General features: G+C 43.7%; 1 protein-coding gene across 1 annotated transcript; it reads right to left on the bottom strand.

Annotated features, from left to right (window-relative positions):
* LOC121571013 (gamma-adducin-like) lies at window positions 1–27,536 on the bottom strand. The gene is made up of 15 exons (XM_041882245.1): window positions 27,322–27,536; window positions 25,770–26,048; window positions 24,039–24,183; window positions 16,724–16,875; window positions 16,336–16,416; window positions 15,596–15,745; window positions 15,178–15,321; window positions 14,769–14,867; window positions 13,882–14,055; window positions 10,299–10,559; window positions 3,537–3,653; window positions 3,049–3,138; window positions 2,656–2,779; window positions 2,347–2,439; window positions 1–2,097 (listed from the first exon to the last, which is right to left on the bottom strand). The coding sequence occupies exons 2-15, from the start codon at window positions 25,968–25,970 to the stop codon at window positions 1,862–1,864; spliced, it is 2,067 nt and encodes a 688-aa protein (XP_041738179.1). The 5' UTR covers window positions 25,971–26,048; window positions 27,322–27,536; the 3' UTR covers window positions 1–1,861.
* Window positions 27,537–27,844: the final 308 nt, after the last annotated feature.

Here is a 27,844-nt window from a genome sequence, read left to right as displayed (position 1 = left end):
TAAACACACTGTTTTTTATTACATCTGGTGAAATGTAATTTCATAAGGAATGTAATGAAATGCTATGAAGCTGCTATACAGAGCACAAGTTATATTGCAAAAGCTCAGTCAATACAAAAGCAATTCAAACAAACCATGAAGGACAATATAAGCATTAGTAATACAAGTTAAAAACTGGGACCGTGAACATGATAAACTGGGTATATTCAATTCAGTTAAGCTTGTAATACTTCAACAGAGCATAAGCTGACAAGCATCAAAACATACAAAATAAATGTTAAAGCAACCATTGCAAATTAATCAACCTTAATTTCAGTATTGCATTTAAAACTGCTTCACAAAACGTAGTATCTACAAAGGAAAACCATGTTTCTCCCTTTGGATCGAAGCAAATCATTCACATTGCTAACTGGGATAAATCCAATCCTCGATTTATACCATCTCTGGATGTTTGACTTTGTCTTTCGGTTTAACTCAGGTCCAGAGAACAGCTTTTTATAACATGTTGCTATTAATCTGCCATAAGGCCATACAAATGTAATTAAATGTTTTAGAAAAGTGAGACGAGTGAGCGAACCTTACTAAGAAATCTTAGTTCAACACCTAGCGACCTAATCAAGACATTTAAGCCTCTTGTGGAGGCAAAAAGAGGCATAGCTTTGCCATAACCTGAGAGGAAGTTGTGTATCTTTTTACTGGATAGCTTCAGTAAAAATAAAATTGGGGCATAATCTTGCATTTCTTTCTTACATTTTTTAGAAATGTGAAGATTAAACATTTTATTACATATGTATGGCCTAATCAACTTTCATATTATCTATAAAAATACTGTTTCAACAAATCTTACACATTCACAACACATTCATATTACATTTTATAGTCTGATATAGGCCTATTTCATATCCTTACATTTGTAATTTAGCTTTCAGTCGTGATATCCATGCCTAGATATCAGTGAATGTGGTAAAAACATATTCAGCAGTATTGAGCTCAGAGATTGGAGATTTTACAAATCTTCACACTTTCAGTTCATTTTGTCACAATAATGAATAAGCAGCAATCACTAAAATAATATCACTGGCATAAATAAAAGTTTCTGCAAAACATGCCTAGCTAAAATGGCCTTCTCTGTCTTGCATTGTTAAAAGTATGATGTATAATACAATTATTATTAAGGACACATGTACTGTAGTGTATATCAAAATGTTAACAGAATACTGAATAATCATAAACACTACTACAACCCATACTTCAGCCTACTTTTAATCAACTAAAACTAAGACAGCATTATTATGAATAGGTCCAGATAAAAACCAACCACACTTCTTAAGGCTTGACCTCATATACATTCCAATATGTGCAGGCACCAGGATACAACACTCGCTTGACACTGCCTCATTACATTTATATCTCACCTTCATCTATGGCCTGCTGTTCAATGATGAGCTGACTGGAAAAGGGTATCTGACAACAAATACATAGCAGGCAATGTGGTATTTCAATGAGAGTTTTATCTTTTAAAGAATTAGGTTCTGTAGCTATGTAAATATACAGTATATTGTCATTTTTTGGATTACAGGATGGCAAATTGGCTATAGTAGATACTAAGAGCAATGCAGCTGATATACTACATGTTCAACCCATCATGCCTACTATTCATGTGTGGAGCCCTCAGAGGAAGTGATTGAGTAATAAGGAGATTGTAATAACAGGCTTATTGTTACAGTTGCTCCTTCCCAAAAGCTGGAGATCTATTAAGATCTTAGTGACTCATATATTTCCTCTCTAAGGGACGCATCTCATCCTATGATCTCATCTCATACCAAACAAGCTGACCTGTCTTTCTCCAGCGTCTCTCCCTCTAGGCCTCAGCCTTCTCTTTCTTATTATTCATTTTAAGGAAGGAGGGAGTGCGAAACTTATTTTTCTTCTTGGGGGACTTGGTTTGGCTGTCAGGGGTCTTGTCTCCCCCTGATTTCTCTGAGGTTGTGTTGGATATTTCAACCGTTTCTGTGGTGCTGACGCTGAGCTTGGATACTTTGATGTTTAGTTTCTCTTCCAGTTCTTCCATATAATTTCCCCCATTGGGTATGATCTCTGTTAATGGGAAGAAACCAAGTCAGTGAGGAAAGGTGGGGGCATGAGGCAGTTATACACTTGTAGAAAAGTGTATAACTGCAGGAAGTATGAAGATGACCATTTTGTCTGTAGTACACCCTTTCCAAAATTCTAACCATTTGAGCAAATAACATTTTTAAGAGAAGGAATGCCCTGATATAGGAATGAATCTTCTCATGGAAACTTTATTGAATACATCGGTCTTGCTCCTTTCTTATGAAATACTACCTTTGGCTGGAGACACGAGTGGAGACAGGGACAGTGAGATGTTTGACTCGTCAAATGTTGTAATCTCATCTGCGTCTGTGACATCATCAGCATCTGCAAGTTCAAGGGTTATCAATAGGGCATGGAGTTTTCCTGACCATGTGACCTGGCCAGGTAAAACGTTGGTCCTTAGTCATCACAGATTCAGCAACACAAATACAGTAGCAATACTGTAGATAACAGAGGTGGGAATTAAATGAAATGTAGATGAAGTGAGTGTTCTACATCATGACAGTGTTGAAATTTGTATGGGATAGGGGAGAATCGTACCATCCAGGCCCAGCTGTCTTCGCTCCACAACGCTCTTATACTCTTCTAGCACCTTCTCTGTCAGCTCACTGAAGGGGTTAGGAGGAAGAGAGTGCATTTGCTCCTCATCCTCAATGATAAAGGCCTGAAGGGAGAGAGGTACAGAGCAATGGGGTTTACTTAACTGCTATACATACTGCTTAAGGACTAATGAACTCGACAAATGCCCAGTCAAACCGTAAACCAATGGGAAGGTCCATACCAGTGAGCTCCAACCCAACAACGTCACTGAACACAATATAAGGAAGGACCAACAAAGACCCACATTACAGTCTTCTGTTCATGACAATCATGGAACTCACCACCATATCATGTTAGAGTGTTGTGTGGTGTGAAGCTGATCCAAGTACTTACTGGTCCTGGTATGGTGTCCACAACGATGCCAGCTAGAAGATGGGACTTTGGTCCTGGAGTCATGTGATCAACAGTGTTCTGTTGCCTTATCTAAAATACAGATTTCCATTACAAATTATTTTAAGTTCTGTTTTCAAGACATTGGCATCACTCTCTGGGCAATTAGCACTATCTACTAGGAGAAGTACAAAGCTACAGTCTATTTTTGTTCTGAGAGGATTCAGTGAGAGCACATATGCATCCATAAAAATGTATACAGATGCTTTATGACTGATTGGACCACCCAGTTGTCATACCAGAGGGAGACAGGCTGCATCCTATAGGTCACTGCAATCAATACTAATTTGCTTGGGAGGGAGTTCAATAGCACCTCCTTTACAATGTGTGCAGCAAATGGTCAGGCTGTTGAACTCAATATGTATCCCAGCCCAATATGTCTGAACTCGTCAATAAGGAACATGATTAGAGAACATGATGTTCTAGCTCACCCGGTTCCTCTTCTCCAGAACATCAGTGGGATTTGTATTAAGGGGAACAAACTGGTTGGGGTCCTCGATCTTAATGGAGGTGCCAGTGCCATTGCTGGTCTCTTCAGATTTCATCCACTAAAAGGAAAGATACTGGTTTAATAAAAATATTTCAGATTGGAGCTCATTAATCCATTTGATAAGTGCATAGGGTAACCTAAAGCCTTCCGCATGCTTTGGTTCGCCGAACGATTGTGCTCGCATACTCCCTTAAAAGAACTTCGCTTGAAAAACAAGAAAAAAAGTGGCAATAGTACTGTTTGTCCATCTTGAGACACCTACGGTAGCCAGTGCCTTCAGAAAATATTCATACCCCTTGACTTATTTCACAGTTTGTTGTGTTACAGCCTGAATTCATAATTGATTAAATGTATTTTTTTCTCACGCATCTACACACAATACCCCATAATGACAAAGTGAAACCATGTTATTTTTTTTATGTTTGCACATTTTTGGCAAATTTAATACAGAAATATCTAATTTACATACAGTACCAGCCAAAAGTTTGGACACACCTACTCATTCATGGGTTTTCCTTTATTTTTTTACTATTTTCTACATTGTAGAATAATAGTGAAGACATCAAAACTATGAAATAACACATATGGAATCATGTAGTAACCAAAAAAGTGTTTCACAAATCAACATATATTTTAGATTCTTCTAAGTAGCCACCCTTTGCCTTGATGACAGCTTTGCACACTCTTGGCATTCTCTCAACCAGCTTCACCTGGAATGCTTTTCCAACAGCCTTGAAGGAGTTCCTACATATGCTGAGCACTTGTTGGCTGCTTTTCCTTCACTCTGAGGCCACTCCTATTTGCCACATCTTCAATTTAAGCCTACTAGAAAGTGTGTGCCCTTAGGCCTGGAGGGAAGCTAAAGTCATTCCGCTACCCAAGAATAGTAAAGCCCCCTTTACTGGCTCAAATAGCTGACCAATCAGCCTGTTACCAACCCTTTGTAAACTTCTTGAAAAAATGCTGTTTTACCAGATACAACGCTATTTCATTTACATTTACATTTACGTCATTTAGCAGACGCTCTTATCCAGAGCGACTTACAAATTGGTGCATTCACCCTATAGCCAGTGGGATAACAAACTGACAACAGACTTTCAGCACGCTTATAGGGAAGGACACTCAAGCACAGCACTTACACAAATGACTGATGATTGTCTGAGAGAAATTGATGATAAAACTGTGGGGGCTGTCTTGCTAGACCAGTGCAGTTTTTGACATTATCGATCATATTCTGCTGCTGGAAAAACGTATGTGTTATGGCTTTACACCCCCTGCTTTAATGTGGATAAAGAGTTACAGTGAGGGAAAAAAGTTTTTGATCCCCTGCTGATGTTGTACGTTTGCCCACTGACAAAGACCTGATCAGTCTATAATTTTAAATGGTAGGTTTATTTGAACAGTGAGAGACAGAATAACAACAACAAAAAATCCGGAAAAACGCATGTAAAAAATGTTATAAATTGATTTGCATTTTAATGAGGGAAATAAGTATTTGACCCCTCTGCAAAACATGACTTAGTACTTGGTGGCAAAACCCTTGTTGTAAATCACAGAGGTCAGACGTTTCTTGTAGTTGGCCACCAGGTTTGCACACATCTCTGGAGGGATTTTGTTCCACTCCTCTTTGCAGATCTTCTCCAAGTCATTAAGGTTTCGAGCCTGACGTTTGGCAACTCGAACCTTCAGCTCCCTCCACATATTTTCTATGGGATTAAGGTCTGGAGACTGGCTAGGCCACTCCAGGAGTAACTTTCTCCTTGAGCCACTCCATTGTTGCCTTGGCCGTGTGTTTTGGGTCATTGTCATGCTGGAATACCCATCCACGACCCATTTTCAATGCCCTGGCTGAGAGAAGGAGTTTCTCACCCAAGATTTGACGGTACATGGCCCCGTCCATCGTCCCTTTGATGCGGTGAAGTTGTCCAGTCCCCTTAGCAGAAAAACACCCCCAAAGCATAATGTTTCCACCTCCATGTTTGACGGTGGGGATGGTGTTCTTGGGGTCATATGCAGCATTCCTCCTCCTCCAAACACGGCGAGTTGAGTTGATGCCAAAGAGCTCGATTTTGGTCTCATCTGACCACAACACTTTCACCCAGTTCTCCTCTGAATCATTCAGATGTTCATTGGCAAACTTCAGACGGGCCTGTATATGTGCTTTCTTGAGCAGGGGGACCTTGCGGGCGCTGCAGGATTTCAGTCCTTCACGGCGTAGTGTGTTACCAATTGGTTTCTTGGTGACTATGGTCCCAGCTGCCTTGAGATCATTGAGAAGATCCTCCCGTGTAGTTCTGGGCTGATTCCTCACCGTTCTCATGATCATTGCAACTCCACGAGGTGAGATCTTGCATAGAGCCCCAGGCCGAGGGAGATTGACAGTTATTTTGTGTTTCTTCAATTTGCGAATAATCGCACCAACTGTTGTCACCTTCTCACCAAGCTGCTTGGCGATGGTCTTGTAGCCCATTCCAGCCTTGTGTAGTCTACAATCTTGTCCCTGACATCCTTGGAGAGCTCTTTGGTCTTGGCCATGGTGGAGAGTTTGGAATCTGATTGATTGATTACTTCTGTGGACAGGTGTATTTTATACAGGTAACAAACTGAGATTAGGAGCGCTCCCTTTAAGAGTGTGCTCCTAATCTCAGCTCGTTACCTGTATAAAAGACACCTGGGAGCCAGACATTTTTCTGATTGAGAGGGGGTCAAATACTTATTTCCCTCATTAAAATGCAAATCAATTTATAACATTTTTGACATGCGTTTTTCTGGATTGTTTTGTTGTTATTCTGTCTCTCACTGTTCAAATAAACCTACCATTAAAATTATAGACTGATCATTTCTTTGTCAGTGGGCAAATGTACAAAATCAGCAGGGGATCAAATACTTTTTTCCCTCACTGTACTTGTCTAACAGAACAGAGGGTGTTCTTTAATGGAAGCCTCTTAAACATAATCCAGGTAGAATCAGGAATTCCCCAGGGTAGCTGTTTAGGCCCCTTACTTTTTTCCATCTTTACTAACGACATGCCACTGGCTTTGAGTAATTGGGTTGAGGTTGGGTGCTTGTGGAGGCCTGGTAATCTGATGCAGTACTCCATCACTCTCCTTCTTGGTCAAATAGCCCTTATACAGCCTGGAGGTGTGTTGGGTCATTGTCCTGTTGAAAAACAAATGATAGTCCAACTAAGGGCAAACCAGATGGGATGGCGTATCGCTGCAGAATTAACTTTTAACAAGGCACACCTGTTAATTGAAATGCATTCCAGGGGACTACCTCATGAAGCTGGTTGAGAGAATGCCAAGAGTGTGCAAAGCTGTCATCAAGGTAAAGGGTGGCTACTTTGAAGAATCTCAAATATAAAATATATTTTGATTTGTATAACACTTTTGTGGTTACTACATGATTCCATCTATGCTATTTCATAGTTTTGATGTCTTCACTATTATTCTACAATGTAGAAAATAGTAAAAAATAAATAAAAACTCTGGAATTAGTAGGTGTGTCCAAACTTTTGACTGCTACTGTAAGTATTCACACCTCTGAGTCAATACTTTGTAGAAGCATCTTTGGCAGCGATTACAGCTGTGAGTCTTTCTGGGTAAGTCTCTAAGAGCGTTCCAAACCTGGATTGTGCAACATTTGCCCATTATTTGTTTCAAAATGCTTCAAGCTTTGTCAAATTGGTTGTTGATCATTGGTAGACAACCATTTTCAGGTCTTGCCATAGACTTAAGTAGATTTAAGTCAAAACTGTAACTCTGCCATTTAGGAACATTCAATGTCTTCTTGGTAAGCAACTCCAGTGTAGATTTGGCCTTATGTTTTAAGTTATTGTCCTGCTGAAAGGTCAATTCATCTCCCAGTGTCTGGTGGAAAGCAGACTGAACCAGGTTTTCCTCTTGGATTTTGCCTGTGCTTAGCTCCATTCTGTTTATTATTTAACCTGAAAAACTCCCCAGTCCTTAACAATTACAAGCATACCCATAACATGATGCAGCCACCACTATGCTTGAAAATATGGAGACTGGTACTCAGTAATGTCTTGTTTTGGATTTGCCCCAAACATAACACTTTGTATTCAGGACAAAAATATAATTGCTTTGTCACATTTTTTGTCGTATTACTTTATTGCCTTGTTGCAAACAGAATGCATGTTTGGAATATTTTTATTCTGTACAGGCTTCCTTCTTTTCACTCTGTCAATTAGGTTAGTATTGTGGAGTAACTACAATGTTGTTGATCCATCCTCAGTTCTCTTATCACAGCCATTAAATTATTTTACTCACGTCACCCCGCTCCTCCGCACACTCCACTGGCTTCCAGTTGAAGCCCACATCTGCTACAAGACCATGGTGCTTGCCTACGGAGCTGTGAGGGGAACGGCACCTCCGTACCTTCAGGCTCTGAGCCATAAGCACCTCCGTACCTTCAGGTACCTTCAGGCTCTGAGCCATAAGACTCCTGAACAGCTAATCATGGCTACCCGGACTATTTGCACTGCCCCCCCACCCCTTCCTTTTTACGCTGCTGCTACTCTGTTAATTATTTATGCATAGTCACTTTAACTCTATCCACATGTACATATTACCTCAACTACCTCAACTAGCCGGTGCCCCCGCACATTGACTCTGCAACGGTACCCCCCTGTATATATAGCCTCCCTACTGTCACTTTATTTTACTTCTGCTCTTTTTTTTCTCAACACTTTTTTTTGTTGTTGTTTTATTCTTACTTTTTTTGTTTAAAATAAATGCACTGTTGGTTAAGGGCTGTAAGTAAGCATTTCACTGTAATGTCTGCACCTGTTGTATTCGGCGCATGTGACCAATAACATTTGATTTGATTTGATTTGATCAGTCCCTACACCCAAACGAGAGCATTGCGTTCATCCACCTCTGGCCTGCTGGCCCCCCTACCTCTGCGGAAGCACAGTTCCCGCTCAGCCCAGTCAAAACTGTTCGCTGCTCTGGCACCCCAATGGTGGAACAAGCTCCCTCACGACGCCAGGACAGCGGAGTCACTCACCACCTTCCGGAGACACTTGAAACCCCACCTCTTTAAGGAATACCTGGGATAGGATAAAAGTAATCCTTCTACCCTCCCCTACCCCATCCCCCCCAAAAAAAAAGGTGATATATTGTAAAGTGGTTGTCCCACTGGCTATCATAAGGTGAATGCACCAATTTGTAAGTCGCTCTGGATAAGAGCGTCTGCTAAATGACGAAAATGCAAATGTAAATGTTAACTGTTTTAAAGTCATGGTGAAATCCCTGAGCGGTTTCCTTCCTCTCAGGCCACTGAGTTAGGAAGGATGCCTGTATCTTTGTAGTGACTGGGTGTATTGATACACCATCCAAAGTGTAATTAATAATTTCATGCTCAAATGGATATTCAATGTATGCTTTTTTTTTACCCATCTACCAATAAGTGCTATTTTTTTGCGAGGCATTGGAAAACCTCCCTGGTCTTGTGGTTGAATCTGTGTTTGAAATTCACTGCTCGACTGAGGGACCTTACAAATATTTGTATGTCTGGGGTACAGAGATGAGGTAGTCATTCAAAAATCATGTTAAACACTATTATTGCACAAAGAGTGAGTCCATGCAACTTATTATGCAACTTGTTTTTACTCCTGAACTTATTTATGCTTGCCATAACAAAGTGGTTGAATAATTATTGACTCAAGACATTTCAGCTTTTCATTTTTTATGAATAAACATTTCTCAAAACATAATTCCACTTTGACATTTATGGGGTATTGTGTGTAGGCCAGTGACCAAAAATCTTAATTAAATCAATTTAAAATTCAACCTGTAACACAACAATATGTAGAAAAGGTCAAGGGGTGTGAATACTTTCTGAAGGCACTGTATACTTCCTAAAAATAATCAGAATGAATCTAAGATAACTCAAGAAATCTGTCATTAATTTTGCCGTTTTTGCAGAGGAGGTAGTAGTCACGAAATCTAACTTAGATGTTTGGTGCAGTATTTCTCAAGTGAAAAAATTAGTAGGAAAACGATTAATCTCTCGTTGAATGGCAACAAACACTTAATTGAAGAATGCCTACTGTTCAAATATAATCAAATGTAATTTGTCACATGCGCCGAATACAACCTTACCGTGAAATGCTTATGAGCCCTTACCCAACAATGCAGACTTTTAAAAAAGTAAGTAAGAAAAATGTGCTAAATAAACTAAAGGAAAAATAGTAACACAATAACAATAACAATAACGATGATATAAGGGGATACAAGGGTTACCGGTACCGAGTCAATGTGCAGGGGTACAGGGTAGTCGAGGTAATGGAGGTAATATGTACATGTAGGTAGGGGTAAAGTGACAATGCATAGATAATAAACAAAGAGTAACAGCAGCTTGACCAATTGTTGACCAATCACTAACGAAGGCGTGAAGACCAAAACATCACAAAACGTCTTCATAATATATGCAAAAACTGTTTCGGATGGGAAGCATGCGGACACTTTTAGAAGATTTTATGTAGAGAAATATGTTTCATACATATAGTTATACAAGATTCCACAAGAGGGCAGACTAACCTACAATATGTGATATTTCAGCTCCGCTATAGGAAGACATATTGTCAGGTGGAATTAATAGAGGTATAATACTGCATGTACACAATGTAGTCTACCGGTACACAAGGTAGATTGAAGAAGACTGGTTTATAGCAGCTCACCATGGTCTTGGTTCTGGGGCTGCACTCTCTGCTGGGTGAGCGTTCAGGCACATTGACCTTCAGGTAGCTGTTGGGAGAGTTGAGCCAGCGCGTCCTCTCCCTCTGCTGTTTCTGCACCAGGAAGTTAAAGGGGATTCTCTGACCCAGATCACTGTCCTGCAACGGGACAGTGTAGACCGTAGCAGGAATCTCCACATCGTTTTTGGTCCGAATCTTTTCCCTTACTATGGGGTGGTGGTACGCGTAGCCTGTACGGTAACCCTAGCAACACAGATAGACAATGTTTCAGTTCACCTGTCAAAATGGATTCCATGAAAACTCAGCCACCTGTTATCCATCAATTGTAAAATCTCTATTAGTGTTGAGAATGTTTATTAGATTTTCAAGGAAAAGGTTTGTGCAACTTAATTATGCTCAGTACCACCACAAGGTGTTCTCTGTTAAGTGAATGGCCCTCGACAGCATATAAAAACATCTCCCAAGGACACGTTTTCAAACATTGGTCCTGCAGTTTCCCATCACAAAGTTTGTAAGATTATTTTCATCTTTAACAATGTGGAACATTTCATATCAGTGACTAAAGCCTGTGGTTTAAGGGGATCCTAGACCACCCAATGTTCAGCCTCTCCATTGTTGGAACACTTTGTACAGTACATATAAACAACGCTTTCAGAAGTGCCTGGTTTCAAAGGAAATAGATCACGCCTGGCAACACAGTGCAGTTGGCAGGGGAACTGTTGTTAGGAACACATCAAAGAAAAGGGGGGACCGCAAACCCCAAACCCAACCATGTTGAGCGGAACCCAGGGAGCGTGTTGAGTTTTCCAGTCAATTGACTCTGAAGGATTGTGTGGTCTGTGCTATTAACTACACATAGCATGGCCTGCCATCTGTAATCCATGATGGGGTGTCACGCCCTGGCTCTAGGGACTCTTTTATGTTGAGCCAGGGTGTGTAGTGTCTATGTTTTGTGTTCTATGTTCACAATCTAGTTTATGTGTTTCTATGTTGGCCGGGGTGGTTCTCAATCAGAGGCAACGTGAATCAGCTGTTGCTTGTTGTCTCTGATTGGGAACCATACTTAGGCAGCCTATTGTGCACTTGTCTTTTGTGGGATCTTGTTCCGTGTTGGTTTGTATTGTATAACCGAGGACTTCACGTATCGTTTTGTTGTTTTGTGTATATGAAAGTACTAAAATAAAAGTATGTACTCGTATCACGCTGCGCCTTGGTCCACTCCTTTCGACGATCGTGACAGAAGATCCCACCAATACTGGACCAAGCAGCATGTCCAGGAGCACACGCAGGAGGTAACGTTAGTGGATGTCCTCCTCGGTTGGGGGCAGATTACGGAGGAGGCCGTCCGTTACCGGAGGGCGAGGAAAGGGGAGACCCAGGCAGGAGAGGAGAAGCGGCGCCAACCGGGTCGTCATCGGACAGGCGAGAGGCACCCCCAATAAAAAAAATTGGGGGGGGCACATGGCATGGACGACGGGGCTGCTGGAGGCAGATAAAGGGCGAGTTTGTGGACATGGAGAGAAGGCCACCAGGTTACGGGGGCCATTGGTCATTAGAGGGAAGGAAAGTGTAGAGGCACGGCGAGAGGTACTGAAGTGTGTTACCAGTCCGGTCCGGCCCGTTCCTGATCCCCGTATAAGGCCAGTGGTGTGTGTTCCCAGTGCGGTCCGGCCTGTTCCTGTCCCTCGCACCAAGCCTGTGATGCACGTCGCCAGCCCGGCCCGGCCTGTTCCTGCCCCTCGCACCAAGCCAATGGTGTGCGTCGTCAGCCCGGTCCGGCCTGTTCCTGCTCCCCGCACCAAGCCAGTGGTGCGCTTCGTCAGCCCGGTCCGGCCCATTCCTGCTCCCCGCACCAAGCCAATGGTGCGCGTCGTCAGCCCGGTCCGGCCCGTCCCTGCTCCCCGCACCAAGCCAATGGTGCGCGTCGTCAGCCCGGCCCGGCCTGTTCCTGATCCCCGTATAAGGCCAGTGGTGTGTGTTCCCAGTGCGGTCCGGCCCATTCCTGCTCCCCGCACCAAGCCAATGGTGCGCGTCGTCAGCCCGGTCCGGCCTGTTCCTGCTCCCCGCACCAAGCCAGTGGTGCGCTTCGTCAGCCCGGTCCGGCCCGTCCCTGCTCCCCGCACCAAGCCAATGGTGCGCGTCGTCAGCCCGGTCCGGCCTGTTCCTGCTCCCCGCACCAAGCCTATGGTGCGCGTCGCCAGCCCGGCCCGGCCTGTTCCTGCTCCCCGCACCAAGCCAGTGGTGCGCTTCGTCAGCCCGGTCCGGCCCATTCCTGCTCCCCGCACCAAGCCAATGGTGCGCGTCGTCAGCCCGGTCCGGCCCGTTCCTGCTCCCCATACCAAGCCAATGGTGCGCGTCGTCAGCCCGGTCCGGCCCGTTCCTGCTCTCCGCACCAAGCCTGTGGTGCGCGTCGTCAGTCCGGCACAGCCCGTGCCAGTTTCACCGGTGCCTGGTCAGGTACCGGTCAGCTGCTCCACACCGGAGCCTAAGCAATCCGCTCCACCGATGTCCAGTCCAGCTCCAGCCAGCGGGGCCAGACCAGACCAGGGGCGCTACGGGGGGCTTGTTAGAGGGTGGTGGTCACGCCCGGAGCCGGATCCGCCTCCGAGGAGGAATGCCCACCCGGCCCCTCCCCTGTTGGGTTTATGTTGGCGCGGTCGCCGTCCGCGCCTTTGGGGGGTACTGTCACGCCCTGGCTCTAGGGACTCTTTTATGTTGAGCCAGGGTGTGTAGTGTCTATGTTTTGTGTTCTATGTTCACGATCTAGTTTATGTGTTTCTATGTTGGCCGGGGTGGTTCTCAATCAGAGGCAACGTGAATCAGCTGTTGCTTGTTGTCTCTGATTGGGAACCATACTTAGGCAGCCTATTGTGCACTTGTCTTTTGTGGGATCTTGTTCCGTGTTGGTTTGTATTGTATAACCGAGGACTTCACGTATCGTTTTGTTGTTTTGTGTATTTGAAAGTACTAAAATAAAAGTATGTACTCGTATCATGCTGCGCCTTGGTCCACTCCTTTCGACGATCGTGACATGGGGGAGGCAGGCTATGATCATACAGAGCTGTACAAGCTAACACAGCTGTAGCCTACACCAGCCCCAGTCCCCAGCAAGTGGCATGTCATTAGTAGATTCAATAGAGAGATCAGGCTTGCTCATCGTCTGCTGTGCCAGAGAATGTGTCTGGCCCTAGTCATTAGCAGTGTTGTTGAGATAGTATTGTTTACATGGGAAGCCCTTTGAACATCACACAATTATCTACAGTGGATGCTAAACACAGACCCATCGCTAACAAACAGCCTGATAGCTACTGGCTAAGATTAGACGCTCATCTTTGATAAACACGCAACGGTCTTTAATAAGGCACATTGGGACAATTATTGTGCGTTAGTTCAAGGAGCTACAGCTGGCATTCATGATCTCCAATGTTTGATTCATGAGTTAAAAATACTGCTTTCCAGTTGGGATTATGATGTCAATGTGTTCACACACATCCTCAGGATGTGCATGGGAGAGGAAATGCAAAGCATTGTGGGAAAGGTCAGATATAATGGTCAGGTCAGTTACCAGGTTGTCCAGCATCCTCATGAGCGACTCGAACTCTGCCTCGCCCACTTTCCACTTGACTTCGCTGTCCACGGTGACCCCAGCAGCAGCCACTCCGTTGGTCAGGGGCTTGAGCCTCTCCCTGTCCAGGAGCACCAGGTTTTCTACTCCTGCAGAGCACCGCAGCGCATTGACCTGAATTACCACATCAAAAACACATATCATAGTCAAGGCCAGGAGTTTTTCCTGACCATATGAATTGACCATGTTAGGCGAATAATGGGTAAAGTCTAAAACTAGCTATTATAGTGAAAATATTTGGTAAAATATGTGTCACGAGGCGTCACTAGAGAGCGTAGTAAAGCAAACACAGAGGAATCCCAGACTGACCACACATGGAATGACCTGCTCAATGGAAAAACCAACACTATCCCAGACACATATGATGATAAGAGAACACATTATCTGTCTGCTCCACATAGAGCTATGAGCTACATGGGGACTCAACCAAGTCCTAGAACACTAAACTCCACCCGGTGCTGTTTGAGAACAGTGGTTTCAATCACACATAGAGTATTTGATTTAGCTTTGTTTTAACAGATGTTTGACTTCTCACTCGTTTTTCTCTCACGTAGGGAATGTAACACCATATCATTCAATTGGAAAACAACCAACACCATGTTTGATTTATTTCCAAAAACCTGGGACCATTTTTCTTCACATTTAATACATGCGGATATGTTTAGACCACACACGTTTACTGAGGCAAAGTAAACACACATAAATCTTGGATTGCAGCACGCCAACATCCTATTTCCAAGGTAAGAAAAAATAAATAGCAGTGAACTATTCCATTACCTATACAATAATGTGGTAGAAAAGGTGTGGCTGATGAATTCAAGTGTTACCTGGATTTCACAAGCTTGCTGTGAGTGGTAAATGTAGTGGAAAGCTTCCTCTATAGTCTCCCCCAGAGCAACCAGGCCATGGTTCCTCAGAACAAGCACCTGCAAAATGATTAAGCGCGGGATAACAACAAGCTAAAAAGGTAAAATGAATGCATAAGTAAATACAAAGACATGAAAGGTAAAACAGTTTAGCAAGTGGATACAACTTCCTGTAACGCGTGACATTACATTTTAAATGCTCTTATACTTGTGTAGAAAGAGCAATTACTACAGTAACAGAACAGTTTGATTAAATGGCAGGCAGTCTAATCTCATCTCGATGGTGATGCAATTCTGTGTTCTGTTTCTATGTATGGCACACACTACAGTGAGCCTGTTGTTGTTAAGGAAACCCATCATTCTGCGTTACCTTGGCAGTGGGCCCTAGGGCTTTCTGGAACTCCACCTTCTCTTCTTGATCATCCAGACAGCCTTGGTAACCGAAGTAGGCAACATCGCCCAGAACCAGAGCCTCTTGGGAAATGGGCAGTATGCCACATTTCATCGAGGACACCTGTGAGTTCAGGATAAAAGCAACCGTGTCTATGCTGTGTCAACAACAACAACTAATGAAAGGCACCTTTTATGATATTTTCGGCTAGTAAAACATCAGACATATAGCAACTATAAACTTTAAGAGACGACCTCAAAGGCAACATCACAATTACATTAGGTGCACTTACTGTACATACAATAATGAAACAAAGATGAGGTAAATACACCTTGCTCTTAATTCAGTCATTAAGTGACATGGCCACTCATTGAGCTTTAGTTTAAAGTGTACTCACAGCAGCAGTGGCAGAGGTGTGGATGTGTATGATACACCTGACGTCAGGGCGCATGGAATAGACAGCAGCGTGAGGGCTGAAGCCAAAGTGGTCCACCTCCAGGTAGGTGGATCCCTGGTTGACAACATCACCAATCATGTTCACTTTCACCTGGAAACAGACCAGGACACAATATCTCTAGGTTTACCATGGCAGCAAGATACTGAGTCGGATACTAAGTCACACTAATGTATTAGGCATTATTCCAACTCACTGTGCTAGAACATTGCTGCACTATTAATATAGATTCATTATTCCAGTCTGTTTTTCTCATTTTAATTATTAGTTTAACTGTATTCAGCTGTTATTATGATTATATTGCAAGAGGATTACAAGTAATCTAGTTATCCTTCTTTTGGGACTTCCATCAATACTGTAACAAGGCATCTGAATGCTGACAACAAGCTAGAAAACATCCATTCAACACAATTGTCATTTCTCCTTGACCCCTTGCTGAACTAGAGTGAGGCATGTCTCTCAGCACAGCCAGGGGCTGTTTGAGTGGCTGGCTATTGATTATGTGGCCCTGTCAATAGTCTGAACACATATTCTGCACAATTCACACATCTGAATAGGGTTGTTTTGTACTGTTAATGATTGTGTTGTTCACCCACTGGAGATAAGCACAAACTTTTATTTTCTATGGTAGTTATAAGCAATGTGTAACTGGAATATGAAAACGCATGAACCATTATACCTACCAGATTGCCAGCCGTCACTTCAGTGAAAGAGAGTCCTTGTGGGATGATAAGAACATGGTCTTGTTCTTTGCTAACCCGGACCTGTATAAGAAAAAGGAAAACGGATATAACAAGCAAATGTCAAAAGGCATGCATTGCCAAGAGCAACATTGTACCAGCTATATAAATTGCTACTGGATGTAGACTACTATCAAGATAACAATGTCTAGACTATTTATTTATACTTCAACAATGCTTGCCAATGCGTATTGGGTGACTGAGAACTCCATGTGTTATTTTGACATGCCTACAGTAATCAAAATTCATACTGTGCTTATAATGCTACATTAAGTTGGTATTACAGTACGGTCTAATACGTATATTTTTTTTTAATGAGGGTTCTACTCACAGTAATGTATGAGCTGGTGAAATGGGCCCAGCTGAAAATGTCCACCAGTCTGTAGACACTGGCTAGCTTACAGCGACACTGTTTCTCCCCTTTGGTAAAGGATGGAGACTCTACCCCACAGAGGTCATTGACTGGGGCGACCATCCCTAGGCCTGGAGAGAAAACACATGCATTGCATTCATGGTGAACTGATGTGACAGAGAGCACAGTCACTAACACCCTACAGCCTTCATGACAAGCACCACAAATTTCAAATTTCTACTTTGTTACAACTAAACAAGCTAAACCATTCATAATACTTCAGAGATATAACATTTATGAATGTTCATGAAACAAGAGCTTTCTTTATGTTCAAGTTGCATTATGACATGGTCAATGGAATTTGCTTCCTCTTTCATTTGAGCTTACAACAAGCAACATCTAAGCCTACTCGTTCAACTTTCAAGTTTCTCTAACAACATTTAGCTCAAACGATTACATTAAATCACTAAATCTCAGCATCCCTTGCTTAACTTTTGGATCATAAAAGCGTCTGTTCTCAGAACTTCTCATAAGTGCTCTGAGTATTATATATTGTGATGTCACGAGAGGCTGTGTCCTGGAGGGACGTTACATCCCCCTGAGGTGGCTGCAAACCCAGACAGCTATGGCTCCATCTGCTGGTATGGTCGGGAACTCCACCCCTCTATGGCCAATCTTCCCACGCAGCTGAAACAAATGAGGAGCTGATGAGCTGAAGGTTTGGGAAGGGAAGACACACAGTCTCCAACCTGGGCTCTCTGGAGGACAAGAGTGCTGCACGTCCACTTCCATGAGGAATATAAGGATTTGGAGATACTTACCTTTGGGAAATACTCACCTTTGGATATATGCACCTGTGGAAATACGTGAGAGACATTTGGAAGGACTTTTTGCTGGGTTGGCCACTAGCTGCAACGTGGACTACAGTAAGGCTGGGGAAAAGTTATCTGAGCGAGTGAGAATTATGATTTTGGATGTGGAAGAGACATCCCTGAACTGTTAACCCTTAAAGAGCCACAAGAGAACATAATTTTGTTATATTTTCGTTAATTTCCCAAGACCTTTAATAAAATCCTTGTTTTGTTTGAACCTTGTCTCCTTGCACTACTTGAGCAATCCCGCTGAAAGCCGTGTAGCCTCTCGTGACGTCACAGATGGTGGAAAATACGGGCACGCTCAAGCGTTAATAGTGCATGTCAGAGGAGGATACCGAAGGTTTGATCACCCAGTTTTCCAAGTTGGCCGTAGGCTCCCCGCCGACTGAAATGGAGGACATATTGAAAGCCCTTGTTGCTGGCCAGCAAGCCCAGATGCAAGCAAACGTGGCTCTCTTGGAGGAGCAAAAGAAAGCCAACCTTCTGAAGGCAGAGGAATTGCAGTTGCAGAGACAGAGGGTTGTCCAAAATACCCGTCCAATAAAGGCAAGTGACTTTATATCTAAGATGGGAGCTACCGATGACATTGAGGCATACCTGCATGCATTTGAGGCCACGGCCACTAGGGAAGCCTGGCCCAAGCAACAGTGGGTTGGTCTGTTAGGCCCCTTTCTAACCGGGGAATCGCTGAATGCTGTCCGGGACCTGGGCCCTGACCAGGTTACTGACTATGATGCCCTGAAGTCTGAGATCCTCAGCAGATATGGACTCACAAAGTTTGGTATGGCCCAGCGCTTTCACGGCTGGACCTTCCAACCAGACCAACCTCCTCGGGCGCAGATGCATGAACTTGTCCGAATCGCAAGGAAATGGCTGGATCCGCAGAGGAATACAGCAGCGGCGGTGGTGGAGGCCGTTGTGGTGGATCGTTACCTACGCGCCCTGCCTTATGAGGCAAAACGGTTCATCAGTCAACAGGCCTTGACCACGGCTGATCTGACCGTGGAAGCTGTGGAAAAGTACCAGGCCACAGCGGAGATGCTGAATGCTTCCCGAAAAGACCCCAGGAGTGCGGCCCCACCACAAATGGGAAGAACCCGTCCAAAGGACCCCCAAGGTCTCGAACCCAGCCACGTCAGGACTTATCCCGGCTCCAGGGGGAGCCAGAAACCAGGCGGGTCCAAGAAGAGTACACCAGGAGGGGGGAAACTCGACAGTGTTACCGGTGTGGGGAGATGGGACATATCTCCTGGCAGTGTGGGAAACCAGCCGAGGAACCTATGCCCACTGCGGAGTCCTCCAGCTCAGCACCCACACACCGTTTTGCCTCGCTCTTGGGAGTCGTAGATGGCGGCCCAGATCGACCCCCCCACCTGCCCGGTAACTGTGAATCACCATGATGTGGAGGCCTTACTGGATTCTGGTAGCCGGGCCACCCTGGTGCGTAAGGATTTGGTGGGCCCAACGTGTCTGACCCCGGGGAAAGTCCTCCCAGTTTCCTGTGTCCATGGGGACACCAGAGAATACCCCATTACTGAACTTACAATGACCAGCACACGGGGAACCATACACACGACGGCGGGGGGTGGTTGATTCCCTCCCCGTCCCTGTCCTAATTGGACGAGACTGCCCAGCCTTTTACCCACTCTGGAGAGAGTCTCAGGAGAGGATAACCCGAGTACCTCGGAAACGGAGAGGCAAGACTCATCCTGGGAAGGCTCCGGTGCAATCCTCCGAGTTACTCACTCCCGCCCGGGCTCTGATAGGGATGGCAGGTGCCCAGACCGACACAGAGACGGAGCTACAGAATCTGGACAAAGAACTGTCTGGTCTGAAGGGGACCGCTGAGAGGTATCGTTTGTTAAAGCAACAGTTAGACATGAAGACAGAAGAGTTAGATATCCTCCAGGCTAAACTCCAACAGAGCTCCTTCCCTAAGCAACAGGAGGAGCTGGAGAGGCTGCGCAGGACCATCGAGGAGTGTGAGGAGACCCTGCGCAGTAGTAAGGAGGTCCAGAAGAAGGCAGAGGAGAAGTACAAGGTGTTGGAGAACAAGATGAAGAATGCGGAGGCAGAGAGAGAGAAGGAACTGAAAGCTGCTCAACAGAAGCTAAACTCTGCTAAAACCAAGGCTGATGCGTTCAGTAAGAAACTCAAGGAGAGACAACAGGAGGCGGAGTCCCTGGTCCTAGAGTTGGAGGAGTTGAAGAGAGAGCAGTCTGGCAAGCACCACGGCAATGCGGACGCCCTCTCCCGGCGTGATGCCTTCTTCGCTGCCTTTACCCCGACGAGGACGTCGGTCCCGAGGAGGGGGATGTGTGATGTCACGAGAGGCTGTGTCCTGGAGGGACGTTACATCCCCCTGAGGTGGCTGCAAACCCAGACAGCTATGGCTCCATCTGCTGGTATGGTCGGGAACTCCACCCCTCTATGGCCAATCTTCCCACGCAGCTGAAACAAATGAGGAGCTGATGAGCTGAAGGTTTGGGAAGGGAAGACACACAGTCTCCAACCTGGGCTCTCTGGAGGACAAGAGTGCTGCACGTCCACTTCCATGAGGAATATAAGGATTTGGAGATACTTACCTTTGGGAAATACTCACCTTTGGATATATGCACCTGTGGAAATACGTGAGAGACATTTGGAAGGACTTTTTGCTGGGTTGGCCACTAGCTGCAACGTGGACTACAGTAAGGCTGGGGAAAAGTTATCTGAGCGAGTGAGAATTATGATTTTGGATGTGGAAGAGACATCCCTGAACTGTTAACCCTTAAAGAGCCACAAGAGAACATAATTTTGTTATATTTTCGTTAATTTCCCAAGACCTTTAATAAAATCCTTGTTTTGTTTGAACCTTGTCTCCTTGCACTACTTGAGCAATCCCGCTGAAAGCCGTGTAGCCTCTCGTGACGTCACAATATTTTTTGACTTTATACTGTATAAGGGCATTGGACAAAACTGAACACTAATCTTTTACAACCACTTTAACAGTGACTGTTGATTTATAAAGAGACAGTTCTGCCTCCATCACCTCAAAGCCATAAGAGACGACGGTTATGTTTACATTTTCTAACAGTTTCAGTAAATATTCCTAGTGTTTTTAAAATACTATACTATGGTATAAATACTATAGTATTCACTGTAGTGTTTTTGCGGACTAAAGTCAGCAAAAACACTACAGGCAATACTGTAGTATTTACTTTAGTATACCATAGTATTTACAGTTAAAGATGTACTATGGCGAAATGGCTCAGCCATTTCCTGGTTGCTAAAATTCTAATAGTTCGCCTAGTTTCAGTTTATGTGACAAAACAAGCAAGTATAGTATAGAGAATCATTGTACCATCTAAACCCCTGTGAAATATATGTTCCATAACCCAAAATATTGTATTTTCAGCTGGTATACAAAACTGAAAGTAAATTAGGCAAGAAATTAAAATTGAGACCGGGAAGCATAGATATAGCGCACATAGAACAGATCTACCACTTCTTAGACTTGCTTTCAATGAGAACAACAGATCTATAACTACATTTCTATGTGAATTTGGTTAGGTTGCTCAAAAAGTTGCATATTGCAGCTTTAACAATAGTATACAGTGCATTTGGAAAGTATTCAGACCGCTTGAATTTTTTCACATTTTGTTACATTACAGCCTTATTCTATAATAGATTAAATTGTTTTTTTTCCCTCATCCATCTATCACACAATAACCCATAATGTCAAAAAAACAGGTCTTTACTTTTTTTGCAAATGTATAAAAAATTAAAAACTGAAATATTACATTTACATACGTATTCAGACCCTTTACTCAGTACTTTGTTGAAGCACCTTTGGCAGCGATTACAGCCTTGAGTCTTCTTGGGTATGAGGCTACAAGCTTGGCACACCTATATTTGGGGAGTTTCTCCCATTCTTCTCTGCAGATCCTCTCAACCTCTGTCAGGTTGGATGGGGAGTGTGGCTGCACAGCTATTGGTCTCTCCAGAGATGTTCGATCGGGTTCAAGTCCGGGCTCTGGCTGGGCCACTCAACGACATTGAGAGACTTGTCCCGAAGCCACTCCTGCGTTGTCTTGGCTGTGTGCTTAGGGTCGTTGTCCTGTTGGAAGGTGAACCTTCGCCCCAGTCTGTGGTCCTGAGCACTCTGGAGCAGGTTTTCATCAAGGAACTCTCTGTACTTTGCTCCGTTCATCTTTCCCTCTTCCCTCAAGCCTGACTAGTCTCGCAGTTCCTGCCGCTGAAAAACATCCCCACAGTATGATGCTGCCACCACCATGCTTCACCGTAGGGATGGTGCCAGGTTTCCTCCAGACGTGACGCTTGGTATTCAGGCCAAAGAGTTCAATCTTGGTTTCATCAGACCTGAGAATCTTGTTTCTCATGGTCTGAGAGTCCCTTAGGTGCCTTTTGGCAAACACCAAGCGGGCTGTCATGTGCCTTTTACTGAGGAGTAGCTTCTGTCTGGCCACTCTACGATAAAGGCCTGATTGATGGAGTGCTGCAGAGATGGTTGTTCTTCTGGAAGGTTCTCCCATCTCCACAGAGGATCTCTGAAGCTCTGTCAGAGTGTCCATCGGGTTCTTGGTCACCTCCCTGACCAAGGCCCTTCTCCCCCGATTGCTCAGTTTGGGCAGGCGGTCAGCTCTAGGAAGAGTCTTGGTGATTCCAATCTTCTTTCATTTAAGATATATATTTTTTATTACCTTTATTTAACTAGGCAAGTCAGTTAAGAACAAATTCTTATTTACAATGACGGCCTACACCGGCCAAACCCGGACGACGCTGGGCCAATTGTGCGACTCCCAATCACGGCCGGTTGCGATACAGCCTGGAATCGAACCAGGGGGTCTGTAGTGACGCCTCAAGCACTGAGATGCAGTGCCTTAGACCGCTGCGCCACTCGGTAGCATTTCAGAGAGTGCATGATGGCGGCCACTGTGTTCTTGGGGACCTTCAATGCTGCAGAACATTTTTGGTACCCTTCCCCAGATCTGTTCCTCGACACAATCCTGTCTCGGAGTTCTACGGACAATTCCTTCGACCTCATGGCTTGGTTTTCGCTCTGACATGCACTGTCAACTGTGGGACCTTATATAGACAGGTGTGTGCCTTTCCAAATCATGTCCAATCAATTGAATTTACCACAGGTGGACTCCAATTAAGTTGTAGAAACATCTCAATTATGATCAATGGAAACAGGATTCACCTGAGCTCAATTTCGAGTCTCATAGCAAAGTGTCTGAATACTTATGTAAATAAGGTATTTCTGTTTTTGATTGTTTATACATGTGCAAACATTTCTACACACCTGTTTTCACTTTGTCATTATGGGGTATTGTGTAGATTGATGAGGAAAACATTTAATTTAATCCATTTTAGAATAAGGCTGTAATGTAACAAAATGTGGAAAAAGGGAAGGGGTCTGAATACTTTCAGAATGCACTGTAATTACTGTAGTAAAATACTGTAGTATATACTATAGTAATTAAGTGTCTTTGCGGATTTTAGCATACTGTAGTATTTACTGTAGTGTTTTTGCAGAAATTACTGTAGTATTTACTATAGTGTTTTTGTTTTATTCTCTTTGATATGGAAGTGGAGGCTTGGCCTCCCAAGTGGCACAACCGTCTAAGGCACTGCATCGCAGTGCTAGAGGCGTCACTAAAGACATGGGTTTGATCCCGGGCTGTATCACATCCGGCTGTGATCTGGGTTAAGCGGGCCGGTGTTAAGAAGCGCGGTTTGGCGGGTCACCTTTGCCTCCTTAGCCCGTTGGGGAGTTGCAGCGATGAGACAAGATCGAAATTGGGGAGAAAAAGGGGGTAAAATACAAAAAAAATTGACAAAAGAAGTGGATGCTTTCTCCTGGAAATCTACTGGATAAATACTAAAAGAACACATTTTCCATCCAATTAAATACTGTAGTACAGTGTTTTTGCGGACTGTAGTGTTTTTGCGGACATTACTGTAGCATTTAGCCGGTGGTAACTGGACACTAGCTGGAATGCGGTTTTAATCAATCAGCATCCAAGATTAGACCCACCCGTTGTATAATATTCTACAGTATACTACAGAATTCTATAGTAAGTACTGAGGTATTCTATAGTAAACTGTAGTATTTTTTTATGTGGACGACCTCCATTGAAAGACGGAGGGCAACATAATTGACGCTCCAGACAGCTGTAATTCATTATAAAGTCCAGAACATGTGGCCGACTTATTAGAAACATTTGGAATGTGGAATGTTGTCAACAAGTACTTGAGTAGAATTTTTCTGCATAAGGGCTCTCAATGTCACAAGTTGTTGTGAATTCCATGTCCCAAAACATTGACAATGCAGAGAATCAGGATGTATCACTGAAAGACTATGCAGACCCACATGCACTCTCTCACATGTATGCACACACACTGTTACTTACTGAGAGGAGATGTGAAAGAGCCTGTCCCTCCCATAGAACTGGCCATGATCAGATCAGCTATCTGCCTAAGAGCCAGCAGCCCTGTTGGATTATTGCCCTTCGTCATCTGATCCTGGATCAGCCCTTCCAGCTCATCCTTAAACACCTGGAAACCAAACAGTGACATGTTAAAATGACACCCCCTGGAATCCATGACTGAGTGAAAATAGTCCCAATACCACTGGCTTACATCTATCAATCTTTACCAGTCCAGGATAGTGGTCACTGGTCACAAAGAATGAGACGAGGAAAGGAAGTGGGGCGGAAGGTAGCCTAGCGGTTAGAAAGGTGAGCCAGCAGCCGGAGGGTTGCCAGTTCGAATCCCGGGTCTGCCGGGAAGTGGGCTGGCAACTGGAGGGTTGCTGGTATCAAATCCTAGATGCCATTGAGCAGGACACTTAATGTCCCACAATGACAGCTTCCCGGGCGCCCAGTGTGGCAGCCCCTGCACCTCTCCAAAACCTGTCCTTCGGAAGGGTTGGGTTAAAAGCGGAAGTCTTGTGTACAATTGACCAATAAAGTTATCTTAATCTTACAACTCCTGGGATGGTCTACTGTATGTGTAGTTATGCAATTATTCTCACCATTACCCTGTTCCAATTCCCTGTCTACTCAGCCGTTCACATTAGGACAATGTACTTCCAGTGTACTCTCAGACCTAAAGAAGCCCTCCTTAAATAAATCACATTAGAGGCTTCTAAAACCCTCTTTGTGCCCATGTCACTAGAGGTGACTGGGAAGTAGCCCTCCCATTCAGCCAGCCTATTAATTTATGCCCACAGTGTCGTTGTGAATCTTGGGTATCCTTCCTAAAAAGACGATTCTCCTGCAAGCCTCTTTGGTGGAACACCAACATTCCGCCCCATCTCAGTGCAGTTCCCATGGTGATGAGCTACGTTCCACTTGTTGGGGTTTGTTATGCAATCACAGACGAGCGTGGGCTCATCTTATTTCCATGCACTTTACGGGCATGTGTTTGTTGCACCTCCTAGCAGCATCTCTAACCACATTTTACTGCTCGATTATCTATGCCTCCGATTCACAATGGCATATATGCATTTATCATTGGTGCATGTAGGCAGCATTTACTGCTTATACTACAAAAATATAAGCATAAATACAGCGGATGACAATCATTGTTCTGTTCATGCCTATATTGCTCTGTCTCTCAAGAATTCTATTTGACATAAATGTTGCATGAATAATGCTAAGCTGTGAACTTGATAACGACATTTGGCAAGCAAAGTATAATAAAGCTAAAATCTATTTGGACTGGTTCATATTTAAAACCACAGCAGCGGAGCTTGGCTGTTTCCTCTGACAGTAGCACATCGTACTGCATTGCAACAAAGATTTACACTGTACAAACGCCTTACTACTTACTATGACTGAGTTGTCTAACTTGTCTTACCTAGCTACCTTAAGATGATTGCACTAACTGTAAGTCGTTCTGGGTAAGAACGACTCAAATGTAAAAGTAATAGTCTCTTTATCTGCAGATCAGTTCAAATTTAGCCGTCAGAATGAAAACTGAAGACATCAATGATGTAGAGTCTCTACTAGAGCCAACAACATAGGCCTGGATCTCGAAGAGCAAAACTTTTCAGGTCATTTGATGGTCTGCAGCCAGATAATGAAAGTGGCTGTACTGTGTACACACATCAACATAGACATAGAGAACAAGAGACATACTGGACTCTGTAGGATCTGAGTGACTCTCTTCTTCTGCTCCATCATGTTGAAGTCCTGCCGTATTTCAGGTGACATGTTCCTGCTGCGGAGGTACTCAGGGTCACTCTCGTCCAACCGGTCAAAATACTTCTCCTTGGAGTCTGTGCTGGATAGGGACAGGGCCATGGACCCAACCGCATGTCTGATCTCCACCAAACTCATACTGTCCAAGTCTTCACGACAGCCTCACTCTCTCTTGATCCTCACCAGCAACACTCCAGGACAGCTGTCTCTGGGAATCTGTTGGGGACAGACCAAAACTTTAGTTTTCCACCAGAGCTGATGAGGAAGCAAGTAGGGCCAGATGTTGGAGAAAAAAATAATTGTTCCACAGGAAACTTGATTCATACTAAATCAAGTATTTTATTGCTGAGGTAATCTAATAGGCTTGCATAAAGTTGTAAACAAACACACAGGGAAGGAAAGGTTTGCCATACCATAACCACTACTATCTCTGCAGACAGAATCCCCTGTGTGTCTACTGTAATCTGTGGGGTGGGGGAAGGGAACATCAATCACCTATGTCTACTGTCATGCAAACAGCCAGAAAGCATGTCAATAGAATATCACAGAATATCACTTTGTGTTATCGACTCATGTAAATCAACCAGTTTGTGAGAGCAGTTAGCACCTATTGTATTAAAGTTACACCTATGGGGGAGGGGGGGCATCAGCAGGAGACAAGTAAATGGTTAAAACTGAGTCTGTGACCTAGATTATTTTTACTCTATTATTCCTGTTCAATATCTCACCAAATTCTTATCAACACAACTAGAAATTGGTCTACATGTGATGGAGGCTAGACAAATAAATTATAACAGATATTCTACCAATTTTAAGGTGTCAAACGTGGTCTATTCAATGTACATTTTCTGCAGTGAAAAGCCAGAGAGACAGATAACTTAAAAATATTATCTGAAGATAATATACAGTAGGCCTAATTACAGAAAACATCAGCAGAGCATTTCCAGTATTACACAAATATAATAACTATTGGCCAGAAAATCGGTAAACTTTCTTATTTCTATACAGACATCTAATCAAAAATAAATAGTAGGGCTAGGCTACAAGAAATCAACCATATGTTCAAAAATGAGTAAAATATATCGAGTTCTGCTAATGCGAACGGCAAGGAGCACATTGAAGGCACTCAGGTCCCGTAAATATACCGTTACGTAAGAGTTCACACTTTAAAATCAGATCCAACAATGTGATATGATGAAATGAACAACAGAAGAGGGAACATGTGCATGCATGATGCATCAAATACATCTCACGCTTTAATCAAAGGAGATACTGAACTCACACTCGAAATAGGCTACTCCATTGAGGAGAGCATCACGACAAAAAAGTTGAGCATGTACATCATTGAATTGACCATCGACTCGTGACTTTAAACTTCCATGAGTATTATCAAGACGCTGTGCTACAAAGTAACCCTAAACCCTTTGCACTAAACCAGTCCACAGGAAATAGGCAACATAGTATATAGTAACTATTTGAAACATCAAACCTTTTTGGCAGTGATCGTATCTCCGTAGCCTATCTAACGACAGAAACCCCCCACAAGTCCTGGACAGAATTCAAAGATCGAGAGTAAAAAGTGTTACATGTATTCCAGATTTCGATGCATTCTGCAACCGTGTAAAATACTCCGTATGTACGCCCTATGGCATTGCAGTGAATATTGCAGTGAATATGTAAACAGCTGTGTGTGTGTGTTTCTAAATTTTCTGGGGCGTATTCATTACGCGATTCTGTTGCGAAACGTTTCTTAAACGGAAACAAACTGAACGTAACGGGGTGGGACCTACTTGCATTTGTCCAATAGAAGCTCTCGTTTGGACCACTGAAGATTACACCCCTGAACGCAAGGAAGTCCACAATCTGGCATTCCCATGGCCTTGGAGTAAGGTTGGCATCAAATATTTGGCAGTCTAGACATCATGGGGCACTTGATCTGTTAATTTTCTTGAATCATCTAGCTATTCTATAAACACGATTGACACCAAGTCTAATTCTCAAGGGTATTTTCA

This window comes from Coregonus clupeaformis, chromosome 1 (assembly GCF_020615455.1).
Source record: "Coregonus clupeaformis isolate EN_2021a chromosome 1, ASM2061545v1, whole genome shotgun sequence".
Lineage (NCBI taxonomy): Eukaryota > Metazoa > Chordata > Actinopteri > Salmoniformes > Salmonidae > Coregonus > Coregonus clupeaformis.
This window is presented reverse-complemented; position numbering and strand designations above follow the sequence as displayed.

Bases quoted from the DNA above. Each gene is read 5' to 3' on its own strand.
- LOC121571013 (XM_041882245.1), bottom strand. From the start codon at position 25,970: ATGAGTTTGGTGGAGATCAGACATGCGGTTGGGTCCATGGCCCTGTCC. The intron at 16,417-16,723 runs GTGAGTAGAACC...TTTCTTATACAG, and splicing joins TCACCAGCTCATACATTACT to GTCCGGGTTAGCAAAGAACA. The intron at 3,139-3,536 runs GTGAGCTAGAAC...TCTGTATTTTAG, and splicing joins TTCTGGAGAAGAGGAACCGG to ATAAGGCAACAGAACACTGT.